The sequence below is a fragment of the Ostrinia nubilalis genome, chromosome 16 (genome assembly GCF_963855985.1).
Source record: "Ostrinia nubilalis chromosome 16, ilOstNubi1.1, whole genome shotgun sequence".
NCBI classification, from domain to species: Eukaryota; Metazoa; Arthropoda; class Insecta; order Lepidoptera; family Crambidae; genus Ostrinia; species Ostrinia nubilalis.
This window is the reverse complement of record NC_087103.1, coordinates 4,036,034-4,048,996: the sequence shown is the minus strand read 5'-3', so window position 1 is coordinate 4,048,996 and position 12,963 is coordinate 4,036,034. Positions and strand designations below refer to the sequence as shown.

The following is a 12,963-nucleotide window of genomic DNA, read 5'->3' as shown; positions in this document are numbered from 1 at the left end:
TATACCAGTTATACGAATCATCTTAGGTGAAAAAGACTATAGAATAAAATTGGTAAAAATAAAAATCTCAAAAACAAAAGTAATTGTTATAAACATTTATTGACTCTCTTTCCTGGACCTACTGGTCCTTCATTACAAACATAAATATCACAACCAACTAAATAAATATTCCCTAAATTTATTTCCAAAGAACTGAAAAACATAATTTACCCACGACTGCTGCAAACATAACAGGCAGCATTTATAAGTTTATCAATTTAAAGATCAAGTAAGTATGTTAACAGCTTTTAGGCTAAAATTGCCTGAATTAATACTAGCCTAAGGGTCTATTATTGCACAGTATGTACTTTTTTCTCTTAGCGTATATAAAATTTTCATGACTCATTAACTATAAACTGTCTAGGTGCATACAGCGAGACTATCCTACTTGCATTTCCTTATTACAACCCTGGATCTGAGGTGTCGCTTCCGTTGATGGTACATGTACCTCATGAGGATCGCGCCAGCTCCCATAAGACTTATCAAGTACCCTCTCATGAGGAATGGCATGTCAAAAGTGAAATTCCAAGCGTTGGGCATCGTCACAGTTAGCCTCTTCGTCTCTTCTATGTATGGAATGTTCCTCAATATGAGGACAAACTCGCAAGTGATGCCGCAAGGGTACAGAGGGACCCACAGAGAATATCGCAGCCATTTGATTATCCCGATCTCCTTCTTGTACAGCTGTGTGATGTAGTAGAGACATCTGTAATGAAGAAAATAATAAATTAGTGATGTGCTAGTCGCTTCATATCCGTTATTATACGCTTGGTGTATGCTTGCTTATCATAAAAAACTATGAAACACTGTCGACGGAACGGAGCGCTAATTCGGGACAATTTCCACCTCTTTTTCCCTCCGCTGCAACTCCTGCGTAGCCAGGATCTATAGCTTGCCCGCCAATAAAAACCCAACCAGTGAAGGTCAAGTTTCCGGAGCTCCAACAGTAAGTCCTTGGCCAGACTGCATACGCGGACTCAGGGCAGTATGCAGTATTGAGTACAACGCGTCGTGCCCGCGTATGTAGTATGGCCAAGCACTAAAGCTTTGCTCGCATTTGTCGAGTAATTTAGTAGAGTAATGCCCGTTTTCACCATCAATCCCTAATTTTTAAGTGACCCCCATTGTAACACATAACAGGAGTTTTAATTCATAGGGGTCGCTTAAAAATTAGGGATTGATGGTGAAAACGGGCATAACTCGCCGTTAGTAACTAAATTACTTACTCGCTACTGACCAAAACACCGTGCACACTTTGGTCGAGTATAGTTTACAAGTGATTAGTGATATAAAGCCTAAGTGAACGATTCATGGTTGTGCACGTCATGACGCGAAGGTTACTGAACGCGGAAATATTGTCCACTGAATTAATGGCAACACGGCAACAGTGTTAAACTACCCATTGCCTGTCATGTCATCTCATTCTATCGCAAAGAATCACCATTTGATGAGAGCGAGAGCAAAAACGGAAATGGATAGTTAACAGTGTGGCCGTGTGTACCTACAACTACATGGAAGGATTCTCAAGTCCAAGGTAACCAAAAGTCACAGTCATTACAAGTTAAATTTTGGGTTTCATTGGTTCCTGGTGCCTTATGATTTAGGTTGTCTTACGGTATGTTATTTTTATAGTTGATCAATCCAAATATCAAATTAGAAAAAAAAATTCGACCCTACACTAATAACGAAACGATGTACGATTAATTTTTGTTATGGAAGTTTTTTTTTTCTTCATTAAATAGACCCTTGGGGAAAGTTGACGCATTTGAGCAGTACAATCAGTCCTTTTTGATCAAGTATAAAAATAACAGCATATATTAAAGATAAAAATAAATGAAACTTACCTCATCATCTCGATCAAGCTCCACGTTATAAACAAATAGAACACCGCGGGTTTCGTCTGCAGTCTTGGTTCGATTTCGAGGTTCAAGAATACTGTGACTATTCGCCCGATTATTTGGAAAAACGGCATAAATGCACCTCCCTGAAACAATTTCAAATATGTATTGAATTAGATTCAAACAGAAAGCGTAGGTATGCACTTGGTTATGAAGAGAAAAACAAGTCAAGTGACTACTTCATTAATTCAGTCGAATTTAATTGTTTTTATGCATATAGATCGTTTCATCCACGAAGCCCCACCATTCTTCTGCGAATGTTTGAGTGTTATCGGTACACGCTAAATATCAATCACAGCACACGCACACTACAATAATGACGCTCAGATTTCTCGGATCAAGCTTTCAGCACCCCGCGCTTCCCTCGACCAAAAATTGGTGGGGCGCGTCTTCGTGGATGAAACGATCCAAAACAACAAAAATTGTACAAATGCATACCATAATGAGGATTAATACCGAGAGCAAGTGTATGATTTCCAGCACCAATGCATACATGTGACGCATGAATTTCTGCAACTCAAACAACGGGTGCTTGATATCTGCATAAATTGCAGCAACTTTATCGTATTGCCAGTGTGCTCTTCAATGATGTCTAGTTTCGTACATTTATTACTAAAAAGTGATATGTCATCACAGCAGCAGCAAAACTGACGGCCGATGGGGCAGCATGGTTCTGGAGTGGAAACCACGTACCAAAAAACGCAGCGTGTGACGTCCACCCACAAGGTGGACCGACGACCTCATAAAGGTAGCAGAAAGGCGCTGGATGCAGGCCGCTACCAACCGGGCGATATGGAAATCATTGGGGAAGGCCTATTTTCAGCAGTGGATGTCATGTGGCTGAAAAGATGATGATGAATACTAAAAAGTATCAAAAAAGGTTTTGCTCGGCAAAAATACTTACTTTAGTGTACCCAAATAACGGGTGCATGATATCCAGAAAGAGTATGAGTTGCAGGAACTTCATGGTATTGCCGACGTGTTCATACGTGGTGGGGACAGACGCGTAGCCAAGCTTGGCGTAGCGTGTGGCTATAACGCTCAGGATGTAAGCGTAGCCCACGACTTGGAACAGGTTGTAGAATATCAGGTACACTTTGATGGTCTCCTCTGCAAAGATAGTTTAATGGTCAATATCCGCCTTTATATGCCATGACGTTGGGGTTACATTGCGATACTTTACGATCAGTATTTCTAGCCTACTTCTCAGATTTTATGAAACATACCTAAAGACTGGATTTTTTTTCCTACTAATATCTTACCATCCTATCTTAATAATACTATAAAGGTGTTTTGTGAGGATGGATGAATGTTTGTTACTCTTGCAAGTTGCACAAAAAACTACTGAACGGATTTTAAAAACTTTACAGTTATTAATTTATAACCATACTGAGTTCATTCGACAAATACAATAAGGGTCAAGTAAGTCGCTCTTTCTTGTGAAAAACCGAACTTGGAGTGGGCGAGTTCGCAGATACAGCTAGGGACTGGAAGTCGCTGCCTGCTGCTGTCTTTCCTGAACACTATAATCCGGGCCTTTTCAAGGCGAGAATGAATAGGCTTACAGGGCAGATATGTACCATTATAAACTGTATCTCACTTAACACCAGGTGCGATTGCGGTCAAATACCTGCCTTGTTATGCATAAAAAATACAGACTACTTAGCATACTAAAAACAATTATATTATGCATTTTTTACTGACTGTCATGATGTGATGACAGCAAGTTGTTCACAACTCTACTATAAAAAAGGTCGCGGGGTCGAGTCTTGCTCAACACAAATATTTCTGCTCGTCATGGTATTGGTCTTTGTATGTAGGTATATTTATTATATTTATGTATTTACAGAAAAGTATTTAAAAATGTTTGAAATGGCGAGAAGACAACTGTGTCATGTACTAAACTGGTAAAATGTACAAGGATAAAATACATTTTACCTAGAAATTTGCTTTAAAATTTAATGTATTCGCACATTTTATGTCGACGTACTAGTTTAAGAGTAGGCGCACACCGTTGATTTTTAGTTGGCCGATAGTTGTGCCCGATTTTAATTTGTATGAAGAATCGGCCAAATCGAATCGGCGTAGTGTGCGCACTCCCATACATGCCCATACCCATACTGATCAACTGCCCGACTAAACTATCGGCCGACGAAAAATCAACGGTGTGCGCCTACTCTAAGTACTTGTGAAAAAATATACAATCATGGACAATTTAGAGAAACGCGAAAAAAATTGAATAACGTAGGTATAGTCGACATTCCACCAGCTCGTACTAAGCTGCTGTATTTCCCGAACACTATAATCCGGGCCTTTTCAAGGCGAGAATGAATAGGCACTTAGGTAGGAACTACAGGGCAGATGTATAACATCAGGTGCGATTTCGGTCAAATACCTGCATTGTTATGCATAATAAAAAGAATTTTCTTATGGTATCGTCGATTCCAGACGCATCGCACGCATGACAACCAATGGATTTTACTAATCTCTATTTTTTTTGTGTTAATGTTAGTTGATGATTCTATTCAACAAGTCTTAACAAGCTTATCATTATTATGTATTAAACAAATCAGTACATTAGTTTTTTTTTGTTGCGTTCCTCTAATTATGTCCATGAGTGTAGTACCTATTAATAAATATTAATACTTTTTAAGAAGCGAGCTATTTTACGTCACTGCTGTGCTAAAGTTACGTCAAGTATTGGAAATCTATATAAATAAAAACTAGCTGACCCGGCGAACTTTGTTCCGCCTTAATGGCAATAAATAAGCAGACTTTTTTTTAAATTTCGAACGGGATAAAAAGTATCCTATGTCCTTCTCCTGGCTCTAAATTACCTCCCTGACAATTTTCAGCTAAATCGGTTCAGCCGTTCTTGAGTTATAAGTGGAGTAACTAACACGACTTTCTTTTATACAGTGTGAGTCACGTTAAAGTGTACATATGAAAATAGATGAAACTAGACCTATTTTTATCGACAAAAAAGAGGTCAAAAATTTTTTGAGATTTTTTTTAAATTTTTTATAGAATTTTTTTTCTTCCAATTACTTATTGTAAAGAAAACGTAATAACTTTTAAACTAAGCGGTATATCCTGATAAAATAAAAACAGTAATAATGCTAAATAACAGGCAATACTAAAAAAATACATAAAATACACAAAAAAGGCCAACAAATAATAAAAAATGATAATTTTTAAAAAAAATCTGCTTTAAAATTCGTGTTTTTTTGGTTATTTGATAAATTTCTCCAAAAAATGCCCCTATAACAGATGGTTTTTATTACTTTGTATTATTCTCTATCGTATTATCTTTGTAAAACCAAAAATCTCATGTCTTTAACCCTATCACAACATTTGCTATGATCGTTTGAACAAAGGCCTGCCACAACATTATTCTCCGCTACAGTTAGAGACAATTTTAATTTTAATTAAAATGCTTATTTTACTTCGAAATCTTTTGTTTTTATTTGAAATCTAACTTGTCTGTATCAAAATTACAAATCTAGAGCCATTTTCAGTTTCGTTGTTAACGAAGCGTTGAATGGCGCGCCCGGAGAGGCTTAGTTCAAACGATTATTGCAAACGTTGTGATAGGGATAGAGACATGCGATTTTTGCTTTTACGAAGGTAATACGATAGAGAATAATACATAGTAATAAAAACCACCAGTTATAGGGGCATTTTTTGGAGAAATTTATCAAATAACCAAAAAAACACGAATTTAAAAGCAGATTTTTTTCAAAAAGTATCATTTTTTATTATTTGTTGGCCTTTTTTGTGTATTTTATGTATGTTTTTAGTATCGCCTGTTATTTAGCATTATTACTGTTTTTATTTTATCAGGATATACCGCTTAGTTTAAAAGTTATTACGTTTTCTTTACAATAAGTAATTGGAAGAAAAAAAAATCTATAAAAAATTAAAAAAAAATCTCAAAAATTTTTTGACCTCTTTTTTGTCGATAAAAATAGGTCTAGTTTCATCTATTTTCATATGTACACTTTAACGTGACTCACACTGTATATGTATACAGTGTGAGTCACGTTAAAGTGTACATATGAAAATAGATGAAACTAGACCTATTTTTATAGACAAAAAAAAGGTCAAAATTTTTTTGAGATTTTTTTTTTATTTTTTATAGAATTTTTTTTCTTCCAATTACTTATTGTAAAGAAAACGTAATAACTTTTAAACTAAGCGGTATATCCTGATAAAATAAAAACAGTAATAATGCTAAATAACAGGCGATACTAAAAAAATACAAAAAATACACAATAAAGGCCAACAAATAATAAAAAAATATACTTTTTGAAAAAAAATTGCTTTTAAATTCGTGGTTTTTTGGTTATTTGATAAATTTCTCCAAAAAATGCCCCTATAACAGGTAGTTTTTATTACTTTTTATTATTCTCTATCATTATTATCTTTGTAAAACAAAAAATCGCATGTCTCTATCCCTTTCACAACATTTGCTATGATCGTTTGAACAAAGGCCTGCCACAACATTATTCTCCGCTACAGGTAGAGACAATTTTAATTTTAACCAAAATGCTTATTTTACTTCGAAATCTTTTGTTTTTATTTGAAATCTAACTTGTCTTTATCAAAATTACAAATCTAGAGCCATTTTTAGTTTCGTTCATAACGAAGCTTTGAATGGCGCGCCCGGAGAGGCTTAGTTCAAACGATCATTGCAAACGTTGTGATACGGATAGAGACATGCGATTTTTGGTTTTACGAAGGTAATACGATAGAGAATAATACAAAGTAATAAAAACTACCGGTTATAGGGGCATTTTTTGTAGAAATTTATCAAATAACCAAAAAAACACGAATTTTAAAGCAGATTTTTTTCAAAAAGTATCATTTTTTATTATTTGTTGGCCTTTTTTGTGTATTTTATGTATTTTTTTAGTATCGCCTGTTATTTAGCATTATTACTGTTTTTATTTTATCAGGATATACCGCTTAGTTTAAAAGTTATTACGTTTTCTTTACAATAAGTAATTGGGAGAAAAAAAATTCTATAAAAAATTAAAAAAAAATCTCAAAAAAATTTTGACCTCTTTTTTGTCGATAAAAATAGGTCTAGTTTCATCTATTTTCATATGTACACTTTAACGTGACTCACACTGTATAGATGAATTGATGTTCGTTAGTCTGATTATAACTCGAGAACGGCTGGGCCGATTGAGCTGATTTTGGTTTTAAAATGTTTGTCGTAGTCCAGGGTAGGTCTAAACGGTGAGTAAATACGCGCGCGATATTGTTTTTCTGTGACAGACAAAATTCCACGCGGGCGAAGCCGCGGGCGGAAAGCTAGTTTGGAATAAACGTTTGCAAAATAACATGTCAGCGCTGCGACCCAACCCGACCTCTGTTTTTGAGACTTAATCAAAGTCAAAGTCAAGTCAAAATTTCTTTATTTGTTTAGACTAATAAATAGTTCTTACAAATCATCATTTTGCTCTTAAGGAGCCTCTACATGTCTCATAATCTTTTTACCCTACCAGCGCTTCGAGACCAACATTTGGCAAGTGCTGAGAAGAAGCGCCGCAACAAACTAAACGCAAAATCTAAAATAACAGTAAAAAAATCGTACATTATATTGAAAAATATGTTTTTAAACAGGAAAAGACAATAAATAGCTACTATTATTGCCATCTTTGGACGCACCTTAAGGATATTTATAGACTTTTCAAAATAATATTAGCAATTTGTAAATTTATACGAATTACTAACAATACCGTTAACCCCTCGATGCTTGTGTCACGGGTGGGTTTACCACAATAGTCGAGCGGCGGGATTCGAACCTGCGTACCTCGGTTCACAAGTCGGCCAGTCCGACCCCTTCACCGTTCGGTTATCGTGTATTCCTTGTAACTGAAACGTGGCTAAATTTCGACGCCTACGCCGAAAAGGGGCGGACATCATAAAAACGGTCAAAAATTTAGTTGTATAGAGAAATGCTCCATTCTTCAGGCACTATGTCGTTTTACATTTTTTGTTCTCCTGTACAATTGTATGCGGTCCACACAACTTATGACCGCAGTTTGTGGATCACTACGTATTATTTATGTACTTATATGGTCGCGAATAGAATAGAATAGGTTTATTGACTCATTAAAAGACACAATACAGAAAAAAAAATGTCGCGGTCCTAATAATTTTATAAAAAAGCTTCGTCCCTTTGCGGCGTCGGCGACGAATTGTAACATAAAGTACCTCTTCGATAGCCCATTTCTTCTTTCTGCAGCCTGTCGTACATGCCCGGATAGTCCTTCATGATGTCGCGTCTCTCCTCGTCGCTATCCTGCGGGTCCTCCGATTTCCATAAGTCGAAATTTATCTGCAATTCAAAACCAGTATTAGTAGTGACAATGTCTTCAAGCTATTAACATCACCTAATACAAAACGAGGATTTTTCGCAATTTGTAAAGTACAAACCTACTATTATTCTGTGGTTATGGAAATCTTACCGACCGTCAAGGTGTCGGACTGGCCGACTATAGTCTGGTCCGTGAGCACGTAGAATTTTGTCCAATGACCCCTAGCTACCCATCCTTATCGCTCGCGCGTAATTATATTGCTGTCGCAACTGTGCGACTGGCACCCGCAGTGAGTGTGCGAGCGCGATAGCAACATAATTACGCGCGAGCGATAAGGATGGGTAGCTAGGGGTCATTGGACAAAATTCTACGTGCTCACGGACCGGGCTTTAGTGCTTCGAGGAACGCGGGTTCGATCCCCGCCGCCGCCGCGCTCGACAATTGTGGTGAACCCACACGTAACACAAGCATTATTTAGCTTACCACGAGGGGTTAACGGGATTATTAGTAATTTGTATTTTTACAAATTGCTTTTTACCTTTTAAAAAGAGAGGCAAGATGTATTTACCTTTAACCAGGCGGGTTTCTGGGGCTGTGCCGTGAGCCGGGGCCACCAAGCCGGCTTCCTCTTCTGCAGGACCACATCCACTCGGTTCTCCAGCACCCGAACGACTGCTGGCTTCTCATCGTTTGAAGTGTCCTGAGAATCAAAAAGCTACTGTAAGGCCTGCTATACACGGACAGCTTGAAGCAGTTACGTGTCTGCAGCTTCAAGCTGCGACTGCATAGCAAACTACGGAAACAGTTGTCACTGCTCGAGCGGTTCAATGTATGTGTGTACGTAGTGTACTGTAGTTTGCTATGCAGTCGCAACTTAAAGCTGTCGGATGCTAGCTGCTTCAAGCTGTCCGTGTATGGCGGGCCTAACCGACAGAAATGGAAGAACATCGCCAGGAGAGCTACCCTTGGAGATGACATCGAACACCCCACCGTGTACCTCGTCAGCGCAACCACGACAGAGTGCCCGACTAAGAAGAAAAGAAACAAAAATTGTTTATCGTTAAGAGATATCTCCTTGTAACTAACTATGAAATTAGCTGTTTCCGGTTGTAAATGAAATCCTTGGGGGAGGCCATTCTCCAGCAGTGAACGTCATTGGGCTGAAACGAACGAAGCTGTTTCATCTTAGTTTTTGTTGAAGTTTTGAAGGGTAAACTACCCAGTATTGATGAAATAATGGTCGTGCGTGCGTGACAGCGTATTACACTTGAAAATTTCTATGGGTTCACCCAGTGGCTAAGTGGCTCAGATGGTGAGAGTAGTCGCCCGGCAAGCGAAAGCGAAATAGTCGAAATTTTCTATTAATCGTCTTCGATCATTTAACTTTTGATATGGAGTAATTTCGCGTACCGGAAAACGCAGCGTGGGACGTCCACCCACAAGGTGGACCGACGACATCTTAGAGGTAGCAGAAAAGCTACCAACCGGTCAACATGGAAATCATTGGGGTAGGCCTCAGATCATAGAAGGGAGGGGTAGGCCTATGTTCAGCAGTGAACGTCCTATTGGTTGGGTTTTTATTGGCGGTCAAGCTGTAGATCCTGGCTACACAGGAGTTGCAGTGGTGGGAAGTAGAGGTGGGAATAGTCCCGTAGTGAACGTCCTAAATGTGGTCCTACGTCCTATGGCTGAAATGATGACCTTAGTACCTAATGTAGGCTTGCTGACTAGGTATTTTACAGTGTACGTATGTGAAAACTAATGTGAAATATTTTGTGACGTGTGACGATGAATTGCTAATCATGATTTTGATCTATGAACTATTCGACGATTACTTACATGTACAGATTGAAGTCTTACACTATGCAGGAAGTTGGAAAAATAAGGTTTTCCACTAAATGGCGAGATCTTTCAAGGTCTTTTATTTTTAATATGTTTTAGGTTTAGTTATGCATAAACTACGATGGATAAGTAATTTCTATCTATCTAGAAGGCCTAGTGGGGCTCGCGAACTATTATGTAGAAGTCGCGAGTTCGTACAATACAAATATTAGGGTGTATGAATAAATGTTTGTTTGTATTATTTAAAACAAAAAAGTAATACCTATCTTTGTCTTGATAATGGACTCTTCCTATTAGGAGGGCTGAAATACATAAATCACTACTCCTTATTAAGACACAACAAAGATTGCTTCTAAAATTAAGAACATAAGAACCTCCTTTTGTTGAGGTCGGTTAAAAATTCACAGGACTTTGCACGAAAAACTTTTTTTGCGTACGTCATCAAAATCCGTGCGGCGAAACTGAGAGCAGATAATAAATTTTTACTTTGAATTTTTTCCTGCTGGGCTTATTTTAGTCACAAGTCAGTAAATAATTTTAACTTTCCTTCTGTATAATTCTCGCCAGATATAATTTTTATGAAAAACAATATATATAATCGTCGGCCGTTTGGTGTAGTGGTTCAGAACGGACTACTATGCCAAGAGGTCCCGGGTTCGATTCCCGGCCGGGCAGAAATTGAAATGATGAATTTTAATTTCTGTGACGGGTCTGGGTGTTACTATGTATAATATGTATGTATTTAAAAAAAAAAAAAGTATATAAGTAGTATATCCGTTAAGCTAGCACCCATAACACAAGCATATTAATTGCTTACTTTGGGGCTAGATGGCGCTGTGTGAGATTGTCCAAAGATATTATTTATTATTTAATAATGGATGTAATAATCCAAGGGACTACAATGAAATTAGTGATTTATTTGATTTGAAATTACTGGACCAATTTGGCTGATTTTGGTTTTGAATTTTATTTATTTATTTTCACCAACTTAAATGATTAGATAAAATAAGATGAGAAAATATTTGAAAACGACTTCCACGCATATGAAATCGTGGGCACAACTTGTTAGAAATAAACATTCAAAAGTAATTATTATTATAGTACGCCTACTACTTAATATACAAAAATGAGACACTGGCATCTTACCTACCTTGTTGCAAGTAATTATTATAAGTACGTCCATGGTACGGCTGATTGAAGAAGTGATGATTTATTTATACAAAAATAGCAAAATATTTACTACAGTAATACAAAACAACATAAATCAAATTATTCCTTACAGAAGCTATAAAAGATGCATGAAAGTGAAAAAAACATTTTTATTTTCAGAAAAACTTTAAAATTTCTGATAAATGTTTTCCAGAAATATTGTAATTAAACAGCATGACATGTGTTATTAGTTGATGGGAAAAATGTAAGAAGCAGCTACTAGATTTTGGCATTATGTATAACTAGATTATGAATAAATGACTGAAACGTTAGTTAACATTTACACCCTGATGTTTATGAAGTAAAGATAAAATGTGTACCTTTCTTAATAAAAACTTTTACACCAAAACTTTAGTGGGTAAATTTTTTTATTTTCTATATTTTACACTTTTTAAGTTTTATATTGTTTTACACAAAACATTTTATGAAATTAAAAATGTGTGATACATGAATCATAAAATATCTTGTTAGCTTAATAAGGTCAGAAAATTATCATTCATACCCTGTAAAACTTGACCCTTGAAATGAACTAAATAAACCACTGCAAAGGTATAAAGAATAAATAATTAAATATTAGTCTAGCAAGGATTAAGTAGAATTACCAGACAATCATTATTCTGTAACTAACAAAACAACAGTTCATAAACAGCAAACAAGTCTTATGAAAATGAAGATAAAGGTTTTTAATTGGTAGAAAATAAACAAGAATAAAGAAATAAGTACTATTATTTTTACCGATTTACAATGTTTACTGAAAACTACCATGAATAACTTAAAATGGTAAATATTAATTACAAAGTTAACTTACAGTTTTTATCGGAGAATATAAATTCAATCCAAATTCATATTTGCATTTCCCGTGTGCACCTACGCCGATAGCAGAAAACTTCACTTTATCTTCTAGAACTGCAAAGTCAGGACTTTCCACATTTTTCAGGTCAATTCTTAACGAAACACTACTTTCTGTTTGAGCCCAATAAACGAAGGGACTCGGGGAGCTTATGATGACCATTTCTTGAACTTGTTCTACCTTTAATGGCACAAACAATCAATTAATATTTGTGAAAACATCTATTTAAAACCACCAAATCAATGAAAGCCGCGCAAGCTCTCTCTCTCATCTGTCATCGTACCACTACGCGCACATGTTAGCGCGCAAGTATTTTTAAATATTTTTTTTACAGATAACAGAAAAGCGGAAGCAAAGCAAAATCAATGATTTATTAACCCTTTCAGACCTGAAAACTGTTTTCTACTGTTTTCTCGGATTTTATGGAACATTTGGTCCATAAGGAAGACATGAAAAATAATATAAAAATTTTCCGACTCCAATTTTTCAGAAAAGTACCCGCACCATCGTGCGTGTTATAGCCTGACCAGCCCCCCTAGACAAAACGCACTTTTTGATCGAATCGAAAATCGAATCCGTCAAAACTCCATACAAAAAAGGGGCTTTTCGACCACTTTTCGACTGGTTTGCGATTATAATTTGCACTTTGTCTAGACCCACAGGAACCAATAAAAACCCGCGCCATGTTGCGGAAAATTAATGGTACTAATTTCTTTTAATGGCGACAGTAACTGAAAACTTCATTTACATGTCACCTTGCATGTCAGTCTATTGTTGTCAAAGTGTAAACAAACTT

The 12,963-nt window shown here is 36.4% G+C and overlaps 1 protein-coding gene across 1 annotated transcript; it reads right to left on the bottom strand.

The window, feature by feature from the left end:
• Positions 1-80: 80 nt before the first annotated feature.
• On the bottom strand, positions 81-12,470 carry LOC135079268 (very-long-chain (3R)-3-hydroxyacyl-CoA dehydratase-like). Its single transcript, XM_063973882.1, has 6 exons — positions 12,126-12,470; positions 8,835-8,966; positions 8,163-8,286; positions 2,842-3,047; positions 1,884-2,023; positions 81-745 (listed from the first exon to the last, which is right to left on the bottom strand). Exons 1-6 carry the CDS (start codon positions 12,327-12,329, stop codon positions 424-426), a joined length of 1,128 nt encoding a protein of 375 aa, XP_063829952.1. The 5' UTR covers positions 12,330-12,470; the 3' UTR covers positions 81-423.
• Between the last annotated feature and the right edge of the window lie 493 nt (positions 12,471-12,963).

Bases quoted from the DNA above. Each gene is read 5' to 3' on its own strand.
- LOC135079268 (XM_063973882.1), bottom strand. From the start codon at position 12,329: ATGGTCATCATAAGCTCCCCGAGTCCCTTCGTTTATTGGGCTCAAACA. The intron at 8,287-8,834 runs GTAAATACATCT...TTTGAATTGCAG, and splicing joins AGAAACCCGCCTGGTTAAAG to ATAAATTTCGACTTATGGAA. The intron at 3,048-8,162 runs GTACTTTATGTT...CTATCTTTGCAG, and splicing joins AGAAATGGGCTATCGAAGAG to AGGAGACCATCAAAGTGTAC.